The sequence below is a fragment of the Podarcis erhardii genome (assembly GCF_964252035.2).
Source record: "Podarcis erhardii genome assembly, chromosome: Z".
NCBI classification, from domain to species: Eukaryota; Metazoa; Chordata; class Lepidosauria; order Squamata; family Lacertidae; genus Podarcis; species Podarcis erhardii.
In genome coordinates, this window is record NC_138504.1 from 48,995,701 (window position 1) to 49,016,572 (window position 20,872).

At 47.9% G+C, this 20,872-nt stretch overlaps 1 protein-coding gene across 4 annotated transcripts in view; it reads left to right on the forward strand.

Moving 5' to 3' along the window:
• The window catches only part of DAB2IP (DAB2 interacting protein), a 309,499-nt gene that overhangs the window by 29,162 nt on the left and 259,465 nt on the right, over nucleotides 1-20,872 (forward strand). For 2 of the 4 annotated variants that reach the window (XM_081847485.1, XM_081847486.1), the window contains exon 1: nucleotides 18,848-18,967. The exons of 1 other annotated variant lie outside the window; for it this stretch is intronic. In XM_081847485.1, coding sequence (XP_081703611.1) covers nucleotides 18,928-18,967 — 40 coding nt within the window. In that variant the 5' untranslated portion in view covers nucleotides 18,848-18,927. Of the gene's footprint in view, nucleotides 1-18,555; nucleotides 18,760-18,847; nucleotides 18,968-20,872 lie in introns of those variants that run through there. One more of the 4 variants, XM_081847482.1, reaches the window with a different exon arrangement.

A 20,872-nucleotide genomic window follows, 5' to 3' on the forward strand; every position in this document is an offset into this window, starting at 1 on the left:
AAGAGACATGCTCACTGGAACATCCTGTGAGCCTTTTCTCCTTGTTCTTTTTAATGTCTTCCTTGAGCAAACGACTTCACATTTGCTTCAGATATTTGGGTTAAGTCAGTGAGTCTCAAACCAGATGGGCTGAGGCAGGCACAGAACCCCTGGAAGCAAGCATGGGAAAGGACATTGTGAACCTTCCTCTTGCTACCAGGCAGGACACAGCATTTATTTCTCCTCCTGTGTATTTCTTCATGAAGCAAAAGCTGTGTGGGTGTCGTGTCTCCCCCCAGTATGGGACCCCATCCAAGGCTATTCAGAAGGAAAACCCACCCCAGTCAGCTCCATCTGTGCACATGAAAGCACGTATGGGGTTGCAGTGTGAGTGGTTTTCTCAAAGAAGATTACACATTCGGATTCCCCATTCAGACAGCAGCACAGAACTAAACCAGCTCATTCACTTATGTGTCAGACCCCATTCTAAAGCATAAACTGCTACATCTTTCTGTACCAACCATAGCTGTCAACCTTCCCTTTTTGTGTGTGTGGGAAATTCCCTTATTCCAGCACTGTTTCCCGCTGCTTCCCACTGGTATCCTGGATTGTTAGATATCCCATAGACCAGTGTTTCCCAACCAGTGTTCCGCGGCACACTAGTATGCCGCGAGACGTTGCCTGGTGTGCCGTGGGAGGGAGGCGGGCGAGTTGGGCGGCGAGAGGCGGGGCGGCGGCGGCGAGCACACACGGGGCGGGGAGCGAGCTCCCTCCCACATCCCATCGCCCCGTGCTCCGCGCTGGTGTTGGCCAGCCTTGCGCACCCGGGGGATCTCCCCCCAGGAGCGCAAGGCTTGCGGGCGGCAGCTGGCAGCGCGGAGCAAGGGGCGCCCTTCGGAGGACGCCCCGTGCTCCGCGCTCGTGTTGGCAAGCCTTGCCCGGGGGGCGCATGGGGCGCCCTGAAACAGAGGGTTCCCCATGCTGCGGACTGTAGCCTGCCGCCGGACGCGCGGGGCGCCCTGAAGCAGAGCGCCCCTCGCGCCAGGCAGACATGGGCCAGCCCCACAAGCTCGGGGGACAGCGGGGAGGCGCAGCACCGCCATCCCACTGTTCCCCGACCTGGTTTTTTGGGGGGGGAATAAAGGAAAAAATTTTTTCCTTTATTTCCCCCCTCAAAAAAGTAGGTGCGTCCTATGGGACGGAGCGTCCTATGGGACGAAAAATACGGTACTTACTATTTCATAATAAAGTAATTATAAAATACTTTCTTTGTGTTTATTTGATTCCTATTAAAGAGAGTTACTTTATATATAGTCAATATAGGCACAGAGTTAATTTTTTAAACATTTTCTAATGGTGGTGTGCCTCGAGATTTTTTTCATGAAACAAGTGTGCCTTTGCCCAAAAAAGGTTGGGAAACACTGCCATAGACTGTCCCTGGGACAGGTGAGGCTGCTGATCCCTTATTTTCAAATCTGAAAGTTGACGGCTATGGTACTAACTTAGAGCACAATTGCTGCACATTGCATGCACAGTTGAACTAAACATTCAGTAGTTTGCACAATTGAACTAAATAAACATTCACTAGCTTGCACAATTAAACCACTGCTTTTTTTAAAAAAAGAAACAACTATTCTGGCTTTAACACTTGCAGTTCTACTGTCTGTTCAGATGCACCTCGGTATCAATGAGGCATTTGGTTATTTAATCTTCTGCTTCAGGGATGGAATATTTTCCTGGAAAGTTTTCCGCATCCTGAAGAATCATTCCTTCGCTCATTCTCCTTTAAGACAAGAGAAACCACCAGTAGAGAAAACAGCAGCCCCCCTCCCCCCCCCCCGGCTGGGCACCGTTTCAAGACATCCCCATGTTCTTCTGCCGCGTAATTAATGCCATGTTTTATTAGCAATGAAAGCCGGGCTTGTTTTGTACAAATGCTGGTGCAGTAAAGTGTGACTCTGCAGACAGTAAAAAAAAGCGGAGCATAACATTACTTCTGCGATTTATCGCCTGCCAGAGTTGCTTATTCACTGTGTAAAACAAGTTTATTGGTATTTGGCCAATGGCAGCCCAAAAGCCCACGTTAGTTACGTCTTGGGGAAAGTGCCGCTCTTCCCACCATGGTCTGGCGAGAAAACCTGCGGGAACAAATCTCCTCTTGCTTAGCTGGGCTGCTGTAAAGGCCCACCCTTGAACCCTTGGGATCTTCTCCCTGAGTTTGCCCCAAGGCATCCCTGCTAGTAAAACCAAGGAAACTGCCTCACACCCAGTTAGACTCTTGGTGCATCTAACTCAATTCCGTCTTACACTGACAGGCAGTGATTTTTCGGGGTTTCAAAGCAGGGGACGTTCCCAACCTTACCTGAAGATGCCATCAGGGAAAGAACCTGGGACACTCTGCATGCAAGGCAGATAGATGCCCCTTCACCTGGAATGAGAACCTTATATTCAGTGGGCTGGGAGCACTGTGGGGCAGAGTGTGGAGGGAGCCCGCTGCGCCTTGGCAGCATCCTAACGCAGCACCACCCAGCCAAGGAGAGTGGCGGCAAGGCTGCTGTGACTCTTCTCCTCTCCGCCCCAGACCTGACCTGGCTGGGCATGAGGTCCCGTGAAGGAGCTTCTGTGTCAAGCCCTCTCTGGTCATATCCCCTCTCAAAAATGCTCCCATGGCTGCAGCCCCCCCAGCCCCCCATGCTACGCCCTTGCTTATATTCAATCAGACCTTTGGCCCATCTAGCTCAGTTTTATCTACACTGATCTCTCCCAGCCCTCACTGAAGATGCCTGCAGGGACTAAACCTGGGTCCTTCTGCAAGCAAAGCAGGTGCTCTGTTACTGAGCTTCAGTCCTTCTGTGTACAATGGTACCTCGGGTTAAGTACTTAATTCATTCCAGAGGTCCATTCTTAACCTGAAACTGTTCTTAACCTGAAGCACCACTTTTAGCTAATGGGGCCTCCCACTGCCGCCGCACCGCCAGAGCACGATTTCTGTTCTCATCCTGAAGCAAAGTTCTTAACCCGAGGTACTATTTCTGGGTTAGCGGAGTCTGTAACCTGAAGCATCTGTAACCTGAATGTAACCTGAAGCGTATGTAACCTGAGGTACCACTGTATTTTGTTCCCTTAACTCTCCCACCCTTTATAGCAGGAACGAGAACAGTCCAGGTGTTCTGTTCCCTTTTTTTCATTTTATGTACAGTAGACACTCGGATTGCGAATGTGATCCGTGAGGGGGTGCATGTGCGCAACCCGCAGCATTTGCAACCCACAGTGGCATGTCTGCGCATGCGCGGATTGCGATTTGGTGCTTCTGCACATGCGCAAAGCACAGTTTAGTGCTTCTGCGCATGCGCGACCGCTGAGACCCAGAAGTAACCTGTTCCGGTACTTCTGGTTTTCGGCAGGTCCGTAACTCAAAAAAACGCAACCTGAAGCGTCTGTAACCCAAGGTATGTCTGTAAATCACAGGCACCACCTGCGGACCTGTGGCTCCCAGAAGCCATCAGGATGTGACAGCGGCTGCACCTTGGGAATGGCTTTGTCTGGCCAACTAAACTAGGTGAGGGGAGCCAAGGGGTCTCAAAACTTCAGTTTGCAAAAGCAGGCTGCGGTGGATAGAGCAGGCGAGAACAACAGTGAGGCCAGCAGTCAAGAAAGCGGTTTCTGCCCATGCTGTAGAGGGAAGTGAGGGGCAGAGGGAAGGTAGCCCATCTAGGAAGATGAAAGCTTTGATCTTAAACCTCTGCTGCTTTGCACCTATTCTCATTTGTGCACTAGGCCTTGAGGGTAAACATGGAGGAAAAATCTGTGCCCTCTACCTTGCAGAACATCTTTGGGGGAAGATAAGTCTAAGCAGTAAACCCTACACAAATCCAGAGTGGAATCCCTGGAGTGGTTGGGTAGTACCTTGCACACCTCCTTCCAGCACCTCCTGCAGCCTCGCTGATGCCAAACATATTGCCCTCTTTCCTTTGGAACACTTCCGCGAGACCGAGAGGGAGGTCTTGTCATTTGTAATATAATATTATTTATTATACTTGTGTCCCACTTTTCCTCTCAGGAGCTCAAGGTGGTTCTCACTTCTTCTTCCCCTGCCCAATTTTATCCTTGCAACATCCCTGTGAGGTAGGTTAGCCTGGGTGCCCAGGGGCAGTACACCAATGAACACCATGGTAGTTAAAGGCTGTTGCTTCCGAGCTGAGCTCAGGAGCTTTCTGGGGGCATCTGCTAGGTCACTGTGGGGGGAAAAGATGCTGGATTAGATGGGCCTTTAGCCTGAGCCAGATGCTGGACTCTTCAACTTGTCCAGTCAGGGATGTGTCACAAATTAATCCAGGGCTCTGGTGCGATAGGGTGGCAAAGGAGGGGAAGAGCTTAGTTCCTCTATATCTTGGTCTTCCTCCTCAAATTTCTGGAGCCCTACAACCTGTTGTCTGGAACTGCCACCACCTAGCAAACCTCGCTTGCTATTTCACCTCCTTTTTGTTTTTAATGCAAAAGCTTCAATTTTACTGCCAGGGAAAGCAACAATTAACTTCTGCTTAGAGAGGGCGGTGGGGTTGTGGTGGGTTGGAGGCTGGGGTGGGGAAGGAGAAGCTGTGGATTTTGGAAAAGGAGCAACACTTTGGAGGTGGAAGTAATAGTGAAGGAGAAAAGCAGGAAGCACAAGTTGCCCTGGAAACCAGTGTTTGTGGGGAGGGGGTGAAGCAGGAAAACTTGTGTGAGACTGTTGCAACAACCCCCTCACACACACCCCTCTGTCTATCCTTGGTCTCTGAGCTTTTCTGTCCTGTTGGCTGCTGTGAATGAGAAACAGCTTCGAGGCGAAGATGGAGCTTGCCGTGGAAGGTTCGGCCGGAGGTAGCAGTCAGGGGGCCTGGTGCAGTGGCGTAGCGTGGGTTGTCAGCACCCAGGGCAAGGCAAGTAATTTGCACCCCCTAACCCGTGGATTTTAGCACTCGAGTCTCTTCTGCGCCCCCCCCAGATGTTGCGCCCAGTTCGGCTGGCCCCCCTGCACCCCCACGCTATGCCACTGGCCTGGTGTATGTATCCAATTGCTTGCTGCAAAAGTCTCAAAGAGGAACAAAGAGGGGGCTTTGCCAGGGCTTTGGGATATGGGAGCTGGTATGGAGAGGCATCTGCAGATCTATTGTGTCTTTCCAAGGCTGCTGGTTTTGGGGATTTCCAGGCCACTGAGCTGTTGGTGGGGAGGGGGTGGCAGGGAGCTAAATGGTACTAAGCTCTTGAAGATTGGCAGGTTGGTGCTTTGGGGTTGCAACTAGGGAATGGGAAGAGAGATTCAATTCATATTTAAGGATGAGAACTACCAATTTCCAAAAAGTATCTGAAGCAGAACATGGCCATCTTTTGAAATTTGCACTTTTCCAAATTTTCAGTGTGGCTCTTCTGCCATGCACTGTGTACAAACATGCACGCCCAAGGTAGAAGTGTGCAGGAAATGCATGCATTACTCAAGATAACATAGAGAAATACGTCATTTTAAGTTGGAGGGAATGCATAGCAGAAATGTGCATAAGAGAGAAAATTCACATTAGCATTTAGGGAATTTTCACTAGGAATTGTTTCAAAACAAAATCAGAAACTGAAGGGTTAATATGGAGAACTGAACCTGGTGGCCCTTCATGTGGGCTTTTCATTAGAATTAAATAGAGAAATTGCAGACTGGAAAAACAGAGAAGCCGACAGAAAGTGAAATTGACTGATTCACCCAGCTCTTGTTGCAAGGGGGCTCTGTTAGTGGGGCAGCAGCAGACTGCAGATAAGGGGGAGGGGATAGAGAGCTGTTATGATGAGTCAAAGGTACCCTGTGATCTGTGCATGAATGAGCTCTTGGATTTTGCTCAAGGGACAGAGAGTGGGGACAATCCTATGATGGAGTGGGAATTCTCCTTTGCTCCTCATCTTCCTGTCCTTTGAAGGTACAACTAGTAGTAGCACGGACAGCGTGCAAGGGGGCTGTCCCCAACACAAACATAAATGGTTAGAAGCCCCTTTGAGCAAAGGGGTTAAAAGCCCCTTATCTGCTTGTTTCCACCACATAATGTCATTACAGCTATACTTCTAGGCACTTTTCATAAAATCATAGAATTAGAAAGTATCCAATGGGTCAACTGGTCCAACCCTCTGCAATGCTTTTTACGTCTTGCTGAACTTCCCCTTGCCAGCAATCATTCCAATTTTATTGCAACTCAGCCATACTAAAAGTAAAGGTAAAGGTACCCCTGACCATTAGGTCCAGTCGCGGACGACTCTGGAGTTGTGGCGCTCATCTCGCTCTATAGGCCAAGGGAGCTGGCGTTTGTGCGCAGACAGCTTCCGGGTCAAGTGGCCAGCAGGACTAAGCCACTTCTGGCGAATCAGAGCAGTGCACGGAAACGCCGCTTACCTTCCTGCCGGAGCAGTACCTATTTATCTACTTGCACTTTGACGTGCTTTTTGAGCTGCTAGGTTGGCAGGAGCAGGGACCGAGCAACAGGAGCTCACCCCGTTGCGGGGATTCGAACCACCGACCTTCTGATCGGCAAGCCCTAGGATCTATTGTTTAGACCACAGCTCCACCTTCATGGATAGACTAAGGGTAGACTCATTGAAATCAACACGCTTAGGTTAGGTTAGTTGGACCCATTGATTTAGATGGAGAGGGCACAGTCTGACTTAGCTGGATGCAACCACTGTATATTTGGGGTGCAGCCATTTTAATTTTTTTTTAAGGAGCTGAAAATTAATTAATTAATTAATTAATTAATAATAAATAGATAGATAGATAGATAGATAGATAGATAAATAAATGCAAGCAATACAGCAGCCCCGTGCATGCAGAGAAGCACAGCGCCTGCGTCCTTAGGCTGAAGACTGTAGAATTAAATATTTTATGGGTGTGCAAAACAAACCCACCCTTGTAAGCTGGAGGCAATTTATTTGTTTGTGTTGGAGAGGATGGAAAAATCAGTCTCTAACATTAAGCAGAGTGAAACAGCCACTTTGAATGGGAGATGCTGGGGGCGAGTGGGGGGTGGAGAGCTGCACGAAAATGCGGGTGGATTTTTGTGGCACCGTAAAAAGCAAAAAAAGCAAACTGGTGTGGGTAATCTGGCAAACCAAACTTAAAAGTTAAAAATGGAGATAGCCAAAACTTAACAGATTTGCCTGTCTTTTTATCTGGCTGCCACTGCTGAGCAACTCTCTTTTCCCTAAGGAAGAAGCATCTTCAACAAGCTTTACAGAAACATGACTTCCCATCAGCATCCAAACAAGTGGTCATCTTTTCCCTTGACACAGCACAGTAGCTATTCCCTCGTGCTGTGTTTCTCTGCCAGCAACTCCCAAGAGAGATCCTTTTCTCAAACCAAAACAGATAATAAAACATTGTTGGTGATTTCAAACCCGACAAGGTGCAATGCACAATTGCTCCTCCAGGGGACAGCAAGCTGTAAGGAATGGAGGCCACTTCAGACGCAAGAGAGATTTTTCTGTGGTTAGAGGGCAGGTCTTTCCTATTGCCCATCACAACGGCAATCAGAAAGAGAATTCATGGTTGCAATTGAGCAAATTTGCACAAAAATGTGCCGCACAACTTAATCCAGGGTTTGACATGCCCTGAATATATTTGTCTAGCTGGACATCCTGCCTGCTGGACTTTTCAGGGTTCATCAGCCCCATTTCCTTAAGGGGGAGGGACGGTCATTTGGAGCATCCATCACCATCCTCCTGAATCTACCGAGATCACTGAAATAAAAGCAGGAGGGTTTTGGTGGAGCAATGACCCATCCCATATCATTCTCCATGCAGATCCTGGTATCTGGGAGCAAAGAAAGATTGCACAGGGATGAGTGTGCTGGCCATCAATGCATCTTTAAAGAGACCTTGATATTAAACGACATTACAAGTGTCCCTTCCTTAGTGAGGAAGCTCTTGCTGCTTCTGGGGCTGGCAAGAGATATGAGAGCCATCCACTCACTTTTGCCTCTGTCTATGACAGAACGTGGCCTTCAAGTTGAATAGGTTGCTAGCCCCTAAAAAATCTCACTGCAAGGCAAGATAAAGGCGTGGAGAAAATGAGGGCAGTTGGGGCGTTCACGTTCATTAGGGCAGGCCCCCTCCAGGAAAAGCATTTTGCCCTGTCCTAGACTGGGCGGATAAAAAGCAGGAGGTCCCTAGGAGTGGATGTTTTGCTTCAGAAATAAAGTGTTTCCTTTCATTCTGCACCAGCCGGGCCTCTGCCAGAAACTTAATTGCTTGCAGATGACTCTTTTTCTTTCATGGTCTGCCAGACTGAAACTTGTTTGGGGCATGGGGGCTGGGTGAGGGAGCTCCACCATGTGGCCTTTGAGGTGGAGAAAGAGATGTTCATTCTTGATATTTGTGCCATATGCTGCTTCCAAGTTTCATGGTGGGCCCTTTGCATTTTGAAAGAAGTTTTAGTCTGGTCTTGTTGGGTTGGGAGACTCACTCAAAGAAAGAGGAGGAATGTAGGTCTTCCAGACAGGTGGAGACCAAGGTACTAAAGGCGCTTAGGATAGGGTTACCAGACGTCCCCGGTTCCCGGGGACAGTCTCTGGATTTGCAAATCTGTACCCGGACAAATTCCGTCCCCAGAATATCCCCAGATTTGCAAATCTGTTCCTGGGAAATATGGCAGCGGCAGCCTCAGCAGCCCAGAGCTAGCCTGGTAGCACAGTTGGCTCTGGCTGGCTTCAGGAGCTGCTCGCTGCCGTGGCACCCGCCATTTTTCCTGTGCCATGGCAGCAAGCAGCTCCTGAAGCCAGCCAGAGCCAACTGTGCTACCAGGCTGGCCCCTCCTGGGCAACGGCCGTCCACCCATGACTCCCAAGCCTCCCCTGATCTGTCAAAATGAAGGGGGAAGGAGATCAGGGAAGGCTCAGGAATCACAGGCGGGTGGCACGCCGTTGCCCAGTTTTTTAAAAAAACCTCTACGCATTTATGTTTCACAGGGTGCGAAAGAAGGGCTTTGCACCTTTATACAATATGCATGTGTGCTTGGGCCCAGGGTCTTTTGCCTCACCATCCCCACTACTGACTCCCTGTTGCTACTCAGCTTCAAAAAGTGGGGGGGGGGGGGAAATCATTGAAAAAAATCTGGTAACCATAGCTTAAGAACAAGAGGAAAACTTTGCAGCAACCCATCTAGTCCCGCTTCCCATTCTCACATTGGCCAACCAGATTCCCCAATGAGAAAGCTGCAAGCAGGACATGAGCGCAACTGCAGCACTCTCAACACATGAGATACATAGCAACTGGCTTCCAGAGCCACGCTGCCTCCAGCGATGGACTTAGACTGTAACCATCATGGCTAGTAGCCATTGATAATTTCCTCCTCCTCCTCCATGACAGTTGAGGGACGTGGGTATGTTTAGCCTGGAGAGGATAAGATGACTGAGAGCTGATATGTGATAGCCATCTTCAAATACCTGAAGGGCTGTCATGTGAAAGATCTAGCAAGCTTGGTTTCTACTGCTTCAGAGGGGAGGGCCCCAATGGAGTCAAATTACAAGAAAGGAGATTGAGGCTGAACATTAGGAAGAACTTCATGAGGGTAAGAGCTATTTGATGGTGGAGTGGACTCCCTTGGAAAGGAGTGGACTCTCCTTGGTTGGAGGTTTTCAAACAGAGGTTGGATGCTCATCTGTCAGGGATTCTTCAGCTGCGATTTCCTGTATTGTAGACTTTGGGCTTGGTGACCACTAGTTTGCCAGTGGGAAAAGCAGAATGCTCATCTAGATAAGAGGTAGGGAACAACAGGCCTGGGGGAATGGGGAGGGGATCTGTCCCTCCAGCTCTCTCTATCACAAGCCGCCATGGAAGCGATAACTTACCCTTACTGTTGCCTCCAGTGTGTGTGTGTGTGTGTGTGTGTGTGTATCCCCAGAGGTATATTGCTATTGAACACTGAGGTTCCATATCGGAGCTAGTTGCCAGTGTTATAACTTGTACTGTTGAGAATACAAAGATCAGCAAGCAATGACATTGGGGTGGAGATTTGGAAGGTGACAATTTGTTACCTAAAGGGATGCTTATTTATGGGATGCTTTTTCACCCACATTGCTGTATAATTAGCAGGCAAGGCATCGCCAAACAGGACATTGCCTTGTTTGTTCAATCTAGCCTTCCATTGGCTCTAGTAGATTTCTAGCTTCTGTGCAATAATCATGTGAGGTTCAACCGTTGCAGGAAAGCCACACTGCGGTATGAGTGCATTAAAATTTCAGAAAGCTTTTTGCAGATTTTGTGGGTGTGAAAAGCAAGAGCATGGCTCCTCCTGCTTTTTCTGATTTACAGTGGTACCTCGGGTTAAGAACTTAATTCGTTCTGGAGGTCCGTTCTTAACCTGAAACTGTTCTTAACCTGAAGCACCACTTTAGCTAATGGGGCCTCCCGCTGCTGCTGCCGCTGCTGCATGATTTTTGTTCTCATCCTGAAGCAAAGTTCTTAACCCGAGGTACTATTTCTGAGTTAGCAGAGTCTGTAACCTGAAGCGTCTGTAACCTGAGGTACCACTGTATTTGCTACTTGCTCAAGTCAGGTGGTGACATCACAGAAACTCTTGAGGTCAATGGAGGAAAGTGAGAGTGAATGGGCCCCTCACAACATGGCTAGGGTGGAATCACTTGGAATGGGATCAAAGGTAAAATGCCAGGGGAAAGCCCCCTCACCCCAGCTGAAAACCCAGGAAGGTGGTTCTGGGTTGGTGGTGCCTTGGTAGTTAGTGATGTGGATTGAAGCCTCTGCTAAAGAGCAGAAATTGGGGAGCCTCACAGCTGCAAATTCCCACAGTCAGAAAAGCATCCCCAAAAAACCACACATGTTAACATAAAAGAATATAAATCTATGCACAACATTACCAGAGCGTTTAGACCTTGCATTAGTTTGGTTGCTATGCCAGTTGCTAGAATATGGTTACCAGATTTTTTTCAATGAACTTTTTTTTTTTTTAAGCTGAGTAGCAACAGGGAGTCAGTAGTGGGGATGGTGAGGCCAAAGACCCTGGGCCCAAGCACACATGCATATTGTATAAACGTGCAAAGCCCTTCTTTCGCACCCTGTGAAACATAAATGCGCAGAGTTTTTTAAAAAACTGGGCAACAGCTGCCCACCCACAACTCCTGAGCCTTCTCCGATCAGTCAAAACAAAGGGGGCAGGAGATCTGTACCGCCGGACACCCCTGGTTCCCCTTCAGCAGTGGCGGCAGCAGTGGCAGTCAGCAGCCCGGAGCCAGCTGGTAGCGCACTTGGCTCTGGCTGGCTTCAGGAGCTGCTCGCTGCTTGTTGCCTGCTGCCGTGGTGCCCGCCATTTTTCCTCACCAGAAGTTCCAGCAAGGAAAAATGGTGGGCGCCATGGCAGCAGGCAGCAGGCAGCAGGCAGCAGGCAGCAAGCAGCACCTGAAACCAGCCAGAGCTGTCGCTGCCACGTTTCCCGGTGACAGATTTACAAATCTGGGGACAGAATTAGTCCAGGGACAGATCTGCAAATCCGGGGACATCTGGTAACCCTATGCTAGAAGCCACAGCAGGGGAGAATGCTGCTCTTGTGCTCAAATCCTGCTTGGGAGTTTTCCATTGGGGGCATCTGGTGCTGTGGGAACGTGATGCTGGACTACGTGGCCACTGGTCTGATCCATCGGGTGCTTCTTGTGAACTGGGCTTGAGTGCCTTCTGCAAGCAGGTTGCTGGATTCTGGTGGCTGTGGGAGCTGCTGCTCTCATTGCAGTTGGTGGTTTCTTGATTGATGCTTCTTGTTGCCTGTAGAGTCCAAGGAACAGGACAGGTGATACATCAAAGAGAGTGGCTTCTAAAAACATTTCTTTGGGCAGTTCCAGTGTGCCGAAGAGCTGCAACACATACGCAGAACCTGAGATAAGTAGGAAAATTCCACTGGGCTGTAAATTGAGTTAACTGCCAAATAGCAAAATTTATACCCTGGGGGGCCATAAAGGGTTCCTGGTATATTTTTGTTTTTGAAAAGGAAACTGGAGAGTCTTGGAGACTAAGAGCTGAAGTCTCTCTCCTGCCCAGACCCCAACTCCCCCCCCCCAACCTCACATTTAAAAGTCAAAGGGCCATGGAAGTTTTATGCTCAGAACATGATTGGTAGGAGATTTAGGATGTACAAAAAAAAAAGGACATCTTCGTGCATTACTTAATTGACTGTGGAACCTATTGCCAAAAGGAGAAATAGGCAAACCTACAGAGCAGGGGGAGAGGTCTATCAACAGTCATTATGTTTAAGTAGAACCTTAGTGTTCAGAAGCAGTCTACCTCAGCATACTAGTTGCTGGGTGTAGTGATAGGAAAGGGCTACATTCTCCAGGCCATTCTTGTGGTCTTCCTGGATAAATCTCTGGGGTGCAGGGTGCTTGTCTGGTAGAACTTTTGCCTGATCCAGCACTCAGAAAACGACCTCTTGGCTGGGGAACTCTAAAACAAGCCAACGAGAAAGAAAAAAAAAAACATTTCTGCTGGCCAGCAGAGTAAACAGATATTGATTCAAATGAGAATTCAAATGTGGCTTTATTTCAGGTCTTTTCTGCAACTAGACAGTATATTGTTGGGGGTTGTTGTTAGTTTGTTTTGGTCTTGTATTTATTGTGCCCTTGGCGTTTTTATCTTGCATTTTTATGCTGTGAACTGCCCTGAGATATTTGGATGAAGGGCGGCATACAAATTAAATGAATAAATATCTGATTAAGGTAAAGTTGTGGGAGAAATCTGATTCAGCTCACATTTAAAGGCCTACTTACTACCAAATCCACTATGCAAACTGGAGCACAGCCATCCTTCAAAATTCACACTTCTTCGAATTTTGCAGTGCAGTTCTCCAGCTGAGTGATGGGGTACAAAAAATGCATTTGCTGAGGGTGAAGCATGCAAACGAATGCATATACTGATGAAAATAACATACAAAACAATGCATGATATTAGGGAACATTACTCTGCAGAAAAATGTGCAAAGGTAAAATTGCACATAAAAAGGTACATACAGTAGTGGAAGAAATTCACACAATGGCTCTATGATACAACTTTAAACAGTCGTGGCTTTCTGCAAAGACTTCTACAAACTGCTTTTTTGTTAAAGGTGCTGAGAGTTGTTAGGAGATCCTGTATTCCAGAACTACAATTTTCAGAGTTCCCTGGGGAAAGGGCTTGATTGTTAAGTCACTCTGGAAATTATATTTCTGTGGGAGGAATAAAGATCTCTGAATGATTCTCAGCACCCTTAGCAAACCGGAATTCTCTAGGGGAAGCAATGGCTGTTTAAAGTGGTATTATAGTGCTTTAAAGGTATGGCACAAATACTCATGAATTCTCATGGGGACTTGAGAAAAAAAGGGGAGGAGGAATTGCAAGCTGATGTAGATATGTGGAAAAATGAAGACCTGAGAGAAACCAAAACTGACAGATTCACCTGTCCATACCTACAATTAAGGCACCCCAACATTCAGCAGCCTGCCTGCTCTCAGAGAACTAACTCCCTCTGTGTCAGTCGCTGCTTGGGCTTGAACCAGGAGCCCATGGGACTTGGTCCACAGCCACCTTGGGTAGTGAGCCACCAGCAGATCCCTTGGCTCGCAGGACCTAGAGTTGGAGTGAGGAGCCTTTAGCTGGATTCAAATGAAAAGACAGGAGATTCCAACTAAAAATTCGGAAGAACTTTCTCTGTGTAAGAGCTGTTCAACAGTGGAACAAACTCCCTTGCGAGGCAATCCATTGATGGAGGCGTTCACACAGAGGTTGGATGGCCACCTGCCAGGGATACTTTAGCTGTGATCCCTGTGTTGCAGGGGGCTGGACTAGATGGCCTTTAAGGGATCCCTTCCATACCCTCCAGCATCGCTGTGATGAAAATAGGGATGTCCTAAATGCTACTACAACTATTACTACTAATACTATTTATACCCCACCGATCTGACTGGATTTCCCCAGCCACTCTGGGCAGCTTCCAACATATATAAAAACATAATAAAACATTAAACTTTTTTAATATAAAAAACCCCTTCCCTATACGGCAGGCATGGCCAGACTTGGCCCTCCAGCTGTTTTGGGACTACAATTCCTATCATCCCTGACCAATGGTCCTGTTAGCTAGGGATGATGGAAGTTGTAGTCCAAAAACAGCTGGAGGGCCAAGTTTGGCCATGCCTGCTATACAGGATTGCCTTCAGATGGCTCGGGGGCCAAATAACTCCATACCCTCCCTCTGATGGAAATAGGGACATCCTAAGGAAAAATGTGGCATTCTGGAATCAGATCAGAAACTGGGACGACTTCTGTAAATCTGGGACTGCCCCTAGAAAATAGGGGCACTTGGAGGCTCTGCCCTTCCCACTCCACAATTCTGACTTGCTGTTCCTTGACCACAACCCTCATAACCTCCGGTCATGCAGGCTGTAGAGGTGCAGGTTCCCAACACCTGTGCTTGTGTTCCCCTCCATGATGGCCACTGGCTCTTTTCAAAAGGGAGACTCGCTCTTCTGGCCTGGCCCCGGCCTGGCCCATTTGACCCCACATCTGGATGCGGTGCCAGCACAAAGCTGGTGTTCTCTCATTGTAATATGGGCACATCAGGTTCAGGGATAACCGTGGGAGCACCATGACCCTGGCACCCTATCCAATGTGAAAGAGCAGTCTGCTTGTATGTACATCTAGCCCTGTGACAGAAAGATAGCAAGCTATTCAGAGAGCAGGCTTGTGAAGTTGCATTTTTTTGGCAGATTTTTATGGATACGAAGGCCAGGCAATTTTGTTTCTGTTGGCTGGGGATTCTTGGGTCGGAACAGAGTTCACGGCAGGGGGCACAGGTTGCCCAGGGCATCAGCAGTCACTGGGTAGCAATGTGTCCCCTGCCAGCTCTTGTGAATGATTGATCTCGGCCTCTATGTAGCTGGCAGAGCCCTCGGGCTATGAAAGGCTGTTCTCACTCGGGAAGCAAACAAACCAATATTAGTGTCTCCCTGCAGCCATCTTAGAATTTTCTCTGGTGCTGACCCAGCAATTTCTGACGATCTTGCACAAACCACCGCAAGTTGAGGAATACATCTGAGCTCTCAGAAGTCCAATTGCAAGCAACATTTCCACCCTCCCCCTAGAAAATGGGGTGGTGGGGATTGCAGCAAAGCCTTTTAGGGACAGGAGCAAACTGCAGTGTTCAGTGATTAGAAATCTCTCTTGAGCCAGAGAACCTTAAGGTAATTTTTGCTGAATGTCAGGCTATTTCTATCTGAGTATAGTTTTAATGAGTGTAATAGAATGAAGCTGAAGGAAAAAGTTATCTAGTGGGAACATTCAGCTTTGGATTTTCTGGACCATCGTAAAACACCAGTTTGTATGTGTGAAGTTCTCAAACAGCTTTGAGGGCTCTCTGGCAGCCTCTTCAACAGCACCGTTCCATTGTCACAGCCCAGAAGCCATTTTGTTTTTCCCACAGTGCCCTGGAGTGCACCAGAGCATTGTGGACCAAAATGGCAGCCACCACACACAAAAATGGCAGTTCTGACCATAGCTGTCAACGTTTTCCCTTTTTTAAGGGAAATTCCCTTATTCCAAATAGGATTCCTCGCAAGAAAAGGGAAAAGTTGACAGCTATGGTTCTGACTGAACATGAAAAGGGCAAAATCACATAAAGTTCTCCTGCTGAGCCCCACTTCAATTCTATGGGATTACCAACCTCATATAACAAACATGCTTAAATCTAATCAACGCATGAAGGGGTTAAGATGACAGAGTACAGTGGTACCTTGGGTTAAGAACTTAATTCGTTCTGGAGGTCAGTTCTTAACCTGAAGCAAAGTTCTTAACCCAAGGTACTATTTCTGGGTTAGCAGAGCCTGTAACCTGAAGTGTCTGTAACCTGAAGCGTCTGTAACCCGAGGTACCACTGTAAATGTCCTGCCTGCCTTAGGTCACTTTGGGAATAGGTAATCAAGCCTGTGTCCTCTCTCGGTCTACCAGGATGAACTCAGTGTGCGAAAAGACTAGCATGTGAAGAACATGTTGCCTTTTTCTATGCTATAAGAAGAGGGAATGTAGGAAGGAACTTGGAAGGGGATATTTTAAAGGTCCAACAACCTAGAGATTTCTCCAAGTGATTCTTTATAGCAAGCTGGAACTGAACTGAACTGAACTGAACTGAACTGAACTGAACAGCCCTAAATTAACTGATGTGGACCTGAGTGAAAACTATATACACAATCCCCCTGGTAGCCAGGATGAGAACTTCAATACATAACAATCCTGGATCTTGGACTTCTTGTTTTCAACCAATCTTCTTTTCTGTGCCACCAGTGAATCCCTCAAAGGGACTGGCATATTTGAGGGGGCCACTTTGCTCAGCATGGACCACTTGATGGCATGTTGGTCATCGCTGAGAGTTGGGAGTGGTTTTACAACCAATCACTCTTCAAATGAAACTTTAGGATTTGTAGCCCTTTGAAGGGGAAAGGTGTCACCTAACAACTGCCTGATATCAACAGGTGGGGCATTCCAAAGTGCAGGGGTGCTGCCACACCAAAAGGTAGAATTCTTACAAACCAAGGACTGCATTGGAGACCTCCTGCGTGCAAAGTACGTGTTCTGCCACTCAGCCACATTTCAGCTCCCAGCACAGTTAGTAGAGCATGAGACCCTTAATCTCAGGGTTGTGGGGTTCAAACCCCACCCTGGGTAAAATATTCCTGCACTGCAGGGGGTCGGACTAGATGATCCTTGTGGTCCCTTCCAACTCTACAGTTCTATGATCCCATGATCATAGCTCACCTCAAGCTGCTGCCCACCAGGCAGTCCAGCCACACCAGTCAGAATAATGACCACGACCCTGGTGTCTTTTTTCTTGGCTCCCCTTTGACAGCTGCCTCTTCTGGCTCAGCCTTCACACCTGCAGGGGAGGGATGCACCCCCCATATTGGCCATCCATGATTTGTCACCACCACCATTAATCATTCCCATTGTGCTTCCGTTCTGCTCTAACAGGGAGTGGTGGTGGTGGTTGGGGAGAGTATCATTAATCTTTTTATATAAGGGCCCTTATCTTCTTTGAAGCACTTCTGTGAGACTGGCCATTTTTTCCCACCACTTACTGGCTCCTTGAAATGCTTCTTGTGTTTTGTGGGAGAGGGAGCTCTCACTGAGAGAACAGCCTCTTCGGCCAGCAGGTAAATATTAAAAGGAGCTCCCAGAGGTGGGGTGGTAGAGAAGGCGCAGGCATCCCCCCCCATCCGCACCCCACAGGAAGAGCAGGAGTCATCTGTCAGCCAGCTGTGTTCTTGTTTGCTTGACCTGAACATGATGTGTTGATTGGCCCGCTCTGCAGGGCCTTCAGAAAGTTACTTTAGGGTGCCTCGTGTGGAGCTGCAAAACCTGGCCTGGACTCTTAGGAGGAAGGATGACTGAAGAGCAGCTGCAGGAGAACAACAGGGGGAGGAGCAATACCATGCCTCTGCCCTGATTGGGGGCTTCCTGGGGCAACCAGGGTTGATGGCCAGCTGCCAGGGGGTTCTTTAGCTGCATTGCAGGCGGTTGAACTCCTTGGGAGCTGCATTCTTACCCCACAGTTCTATGATTCTGTGACTGCTGTGGGAAGCAGAATGGCGGACTCGCCAGCTCTTCACAGTTCGAAGTACAGCCTCCCTATTCAGAAGCAGTCTACCTCAGAGTATCTTCCAGTGATGATGATGTAAAACTATTGTCTGTGAACTTCTCATTCCACCATGGATTCAGTGAGATCCAGCAGCCAGGCTCTACTCTCTTGCTTCTGCGGTAGCACACCAGAAAAATACTACCTGGGCAAACATGGTTTCATATGGATTCTTTATTTCTTTATGACATTTATCTCCCGCCTTGCCTCAGGGCAGCAAACCATGCATTTGCAAAACAATACACTTAAAAAATAAGCTAAGGAACACATTTAAACCATTTAAAAGCACCTTTCTTTGTTATTTTTGCCTCTTTATGATGTACACTTCCTCAATGCAAGCGTCTGCTGTGCATATTTTGGCCAGATAACTGCATCAACAAAATCTGGAGAAGTATGAAATTTTAGGGAGTTTGCACATTGCTTCGGGAAGCAGAAATTGGGCAGCTTCAGGTTCAGATTTGAGCTGAACTTCTCTTTCCTACTCCCTACCTCAAAGGGCTTCATGGTGGAGATGTGGCAGGCACGCCAGCTGGAAACCACGAGGACAAACAAGTGAGACCCAGACATCCCTAGAGGTGGGAGTCCAGTCCAGGATTTCCCCCTTCTTAACTTGCTCACAATCTCCTGCATCCTTTTTCCAACTCTTGAAAAAAGAGCTTATCTTTGAAGAGGAGAAGGGGGTGGGAATGGTTATGTTGTGTTTATATTGCCTGCTGCTGAGAATGTTGGTTAGGGAGCCATGGACTGTGTTCCTGGCTTTTATTTCTGAAATAGCCCATGGCTGCCTTTGAGGACCCCCAATTCTTAAATTGTTATTTCTCCCTACTCCTCTTCTCCTTCCCTCTCTCCCTCCCTCCCTCCTCCCCCTCCTTTTTTATAAAAAAAAAATACTTTCTTCTGTAAACTGAGAAGGTAGAAAGATCCGGGTGGGGGCTGGCCTTGCACATAAGAGAGAGATCTAAAAAGAAAGCGAGACAGTGTGGGGCGAGAAGACATGTCGGTCAACGGTAGGAGAAGTTGTGGGAGACCCTCTTACTACTACCGTCTACTCCGGAGGTCACGTCTACAGAGGCAGCGGAGCCGGTCCAGAAGCAGGAACAGGCCACTCAGCCGGGGTAATTTTCTCTAGCCGATGTTTTCCTTGGTTGAAACGGTAAACCGCTTTTTTCCTTTTCTCAATCTGCTGGTTGATAAGGCGCATGGATAAGACTGGGGTCCCGGGATTTACGAAAGGACTAACCAACGGCGGCTACACAGTGTGGAACTCTGTTGGTGCAAGGAGGATGCAAACTTTTGGATTGCTTAGCAGAGAACTATTTCCAGGTGGGAAGCCAGGTTCCTCTGTTGCACCTTGAAGGGAAAAAAAGATTTGTTATGGCTCAACAGAATTGTCAGATTATAAGCAGAAACAAGTGAATTTTGCTTTTACCCCCTTCCCACGTACTCTTTTGTTCCTCTCATTATCTCCCTGGTTTGTTGTGCCCCTCCCCCTGAATTTTGATTCAATTAGAAGAATATCTTGCAATTGCAGAGAGTTGGATTATTTGATACTTATGCATTGCAGGAGATTGTACTAGATGGCTAGATGACTAGAACAATTCTCCGGTTCTGGAGTTCTGGAATCAGAGCTTGTCAGTTTACCTTGGGCTTTCCATTCCTTCAGTCAAGGGTATCACTAGGTACTTAGATGACTCAGGGTGCAAGCCCATGGCACAAAATGTCACTCTGGGCAAGTTGAGATGGTGAGTGGCTGAAAGCTCCATGGCTCTGAGCTTTGCAATGCTCCCAGCTATGTTAGAGAGATGTTTCTGAGCTTTTTTTAAAGGAAATTCATCAAAATCTCCACTTCCGACATTGGTTGCCATACGTTCGAACTTAACCCTAAGCTTTGTTATAAGCAAATGGTAATTTTTCTTTTTCCAATTATAGTGTGTGTGTGTGCGTGGGAAAAGAGTGGGAAAGGGAAAGAGCAAAAGGCGAGGGTGGGTGGGGGACACACAGTGTTGGAAGATTCAGGATAGATAAAAAGAAGTGCTTCTTTAAGCATCATCATCATCATCATCATCATCATTTATTATTTATACCCCGCCCATCTGGCTGGGTCTCTCCAGCCACTCTGGGTGGCTTCCAAAAAAGTATTAAAATACAGTAGTCTGTTAAACATTAAAAACTTCCCTAAACAGGGCTGCCTTCAGATGTCTTCTAAAAGTCTGGTAGTTGTTGTTCTCTTTGACATCTGGTGGGAGGGCGTTCCCCAGGCAGGTGCCACCACCGAGAAGGCCCTCTGACTGGTTCCCTGTAACTTGGCTTCTCGCAGCAAGGGAACCGCCAGAAGGCCCTCAGCGCTGGACCTCAGTGTCCGGGCAGAACGATGGGGGTGGAGACGCTCCTTCAGGTATACAGGACCGAGGCTGTTTAGGGCTTTAAAGGTCAGCAAACTATGGAACTCCTTTTCCCAGGAGGCAGTGATGGCCACCAACTTGGATGGCTTTAGAAGACAATTCATGGAGAAGGATAGGGTTGTTGATGGCTGTTAGCCACCATGACTACACTCTGACTCCACATTCTGAGGCAGCAATGCTTCAGAAGAGTGACTAGTGGGGTGCCACAGGGTTCTGTCTTGGGCCTGGTCTTATTCAACATCTTTATCAACGACTTGGATGATGGACTCAAGGGCATCCTGATCAAATTTGCAGATGACATCAAACTGGGAGGGGTGGCTAACACCCCAGAGGACAGGATCACACTTCAAAACGACCTTGACAGATTAGAGAACTGGGCCAAAACAAGATGAATTTTAACAGGGAGAAATGTAAAGTATTGCACTTGGGCAAAAAAAATGAGAGGCACAAATACAAGATGGGTGACACCTGGCTTGAGAGCAGTACATGTGAAAAGGATCTAGGAGTCTTGGTTGACCACAAACTTGACATGAGCCAACAGTGTGACGCGGCAGCTAAAAAAGCCAATGCAATTCTGGGCTGCATCAATAGGAGTATAGCATCTAGATCAAGGGAAGTAATAGTGCCACTGTATTCTGCTCTGGTCAGACCTCACCTGGAGTACTGTGTCCAGTTCTGGGCACCACAGTTCAAGAAGGACACTGACAAACTGGAACGTGTCCAGAGGAGGGCAACCAAAATGGTCAAAGGCCTGGAAACGGTGCCTTATGAGGAACGGCTAAGGGAGCTGGGCATGTTTAGCCTGGAGAAGAGGAGGTTAAGGGGT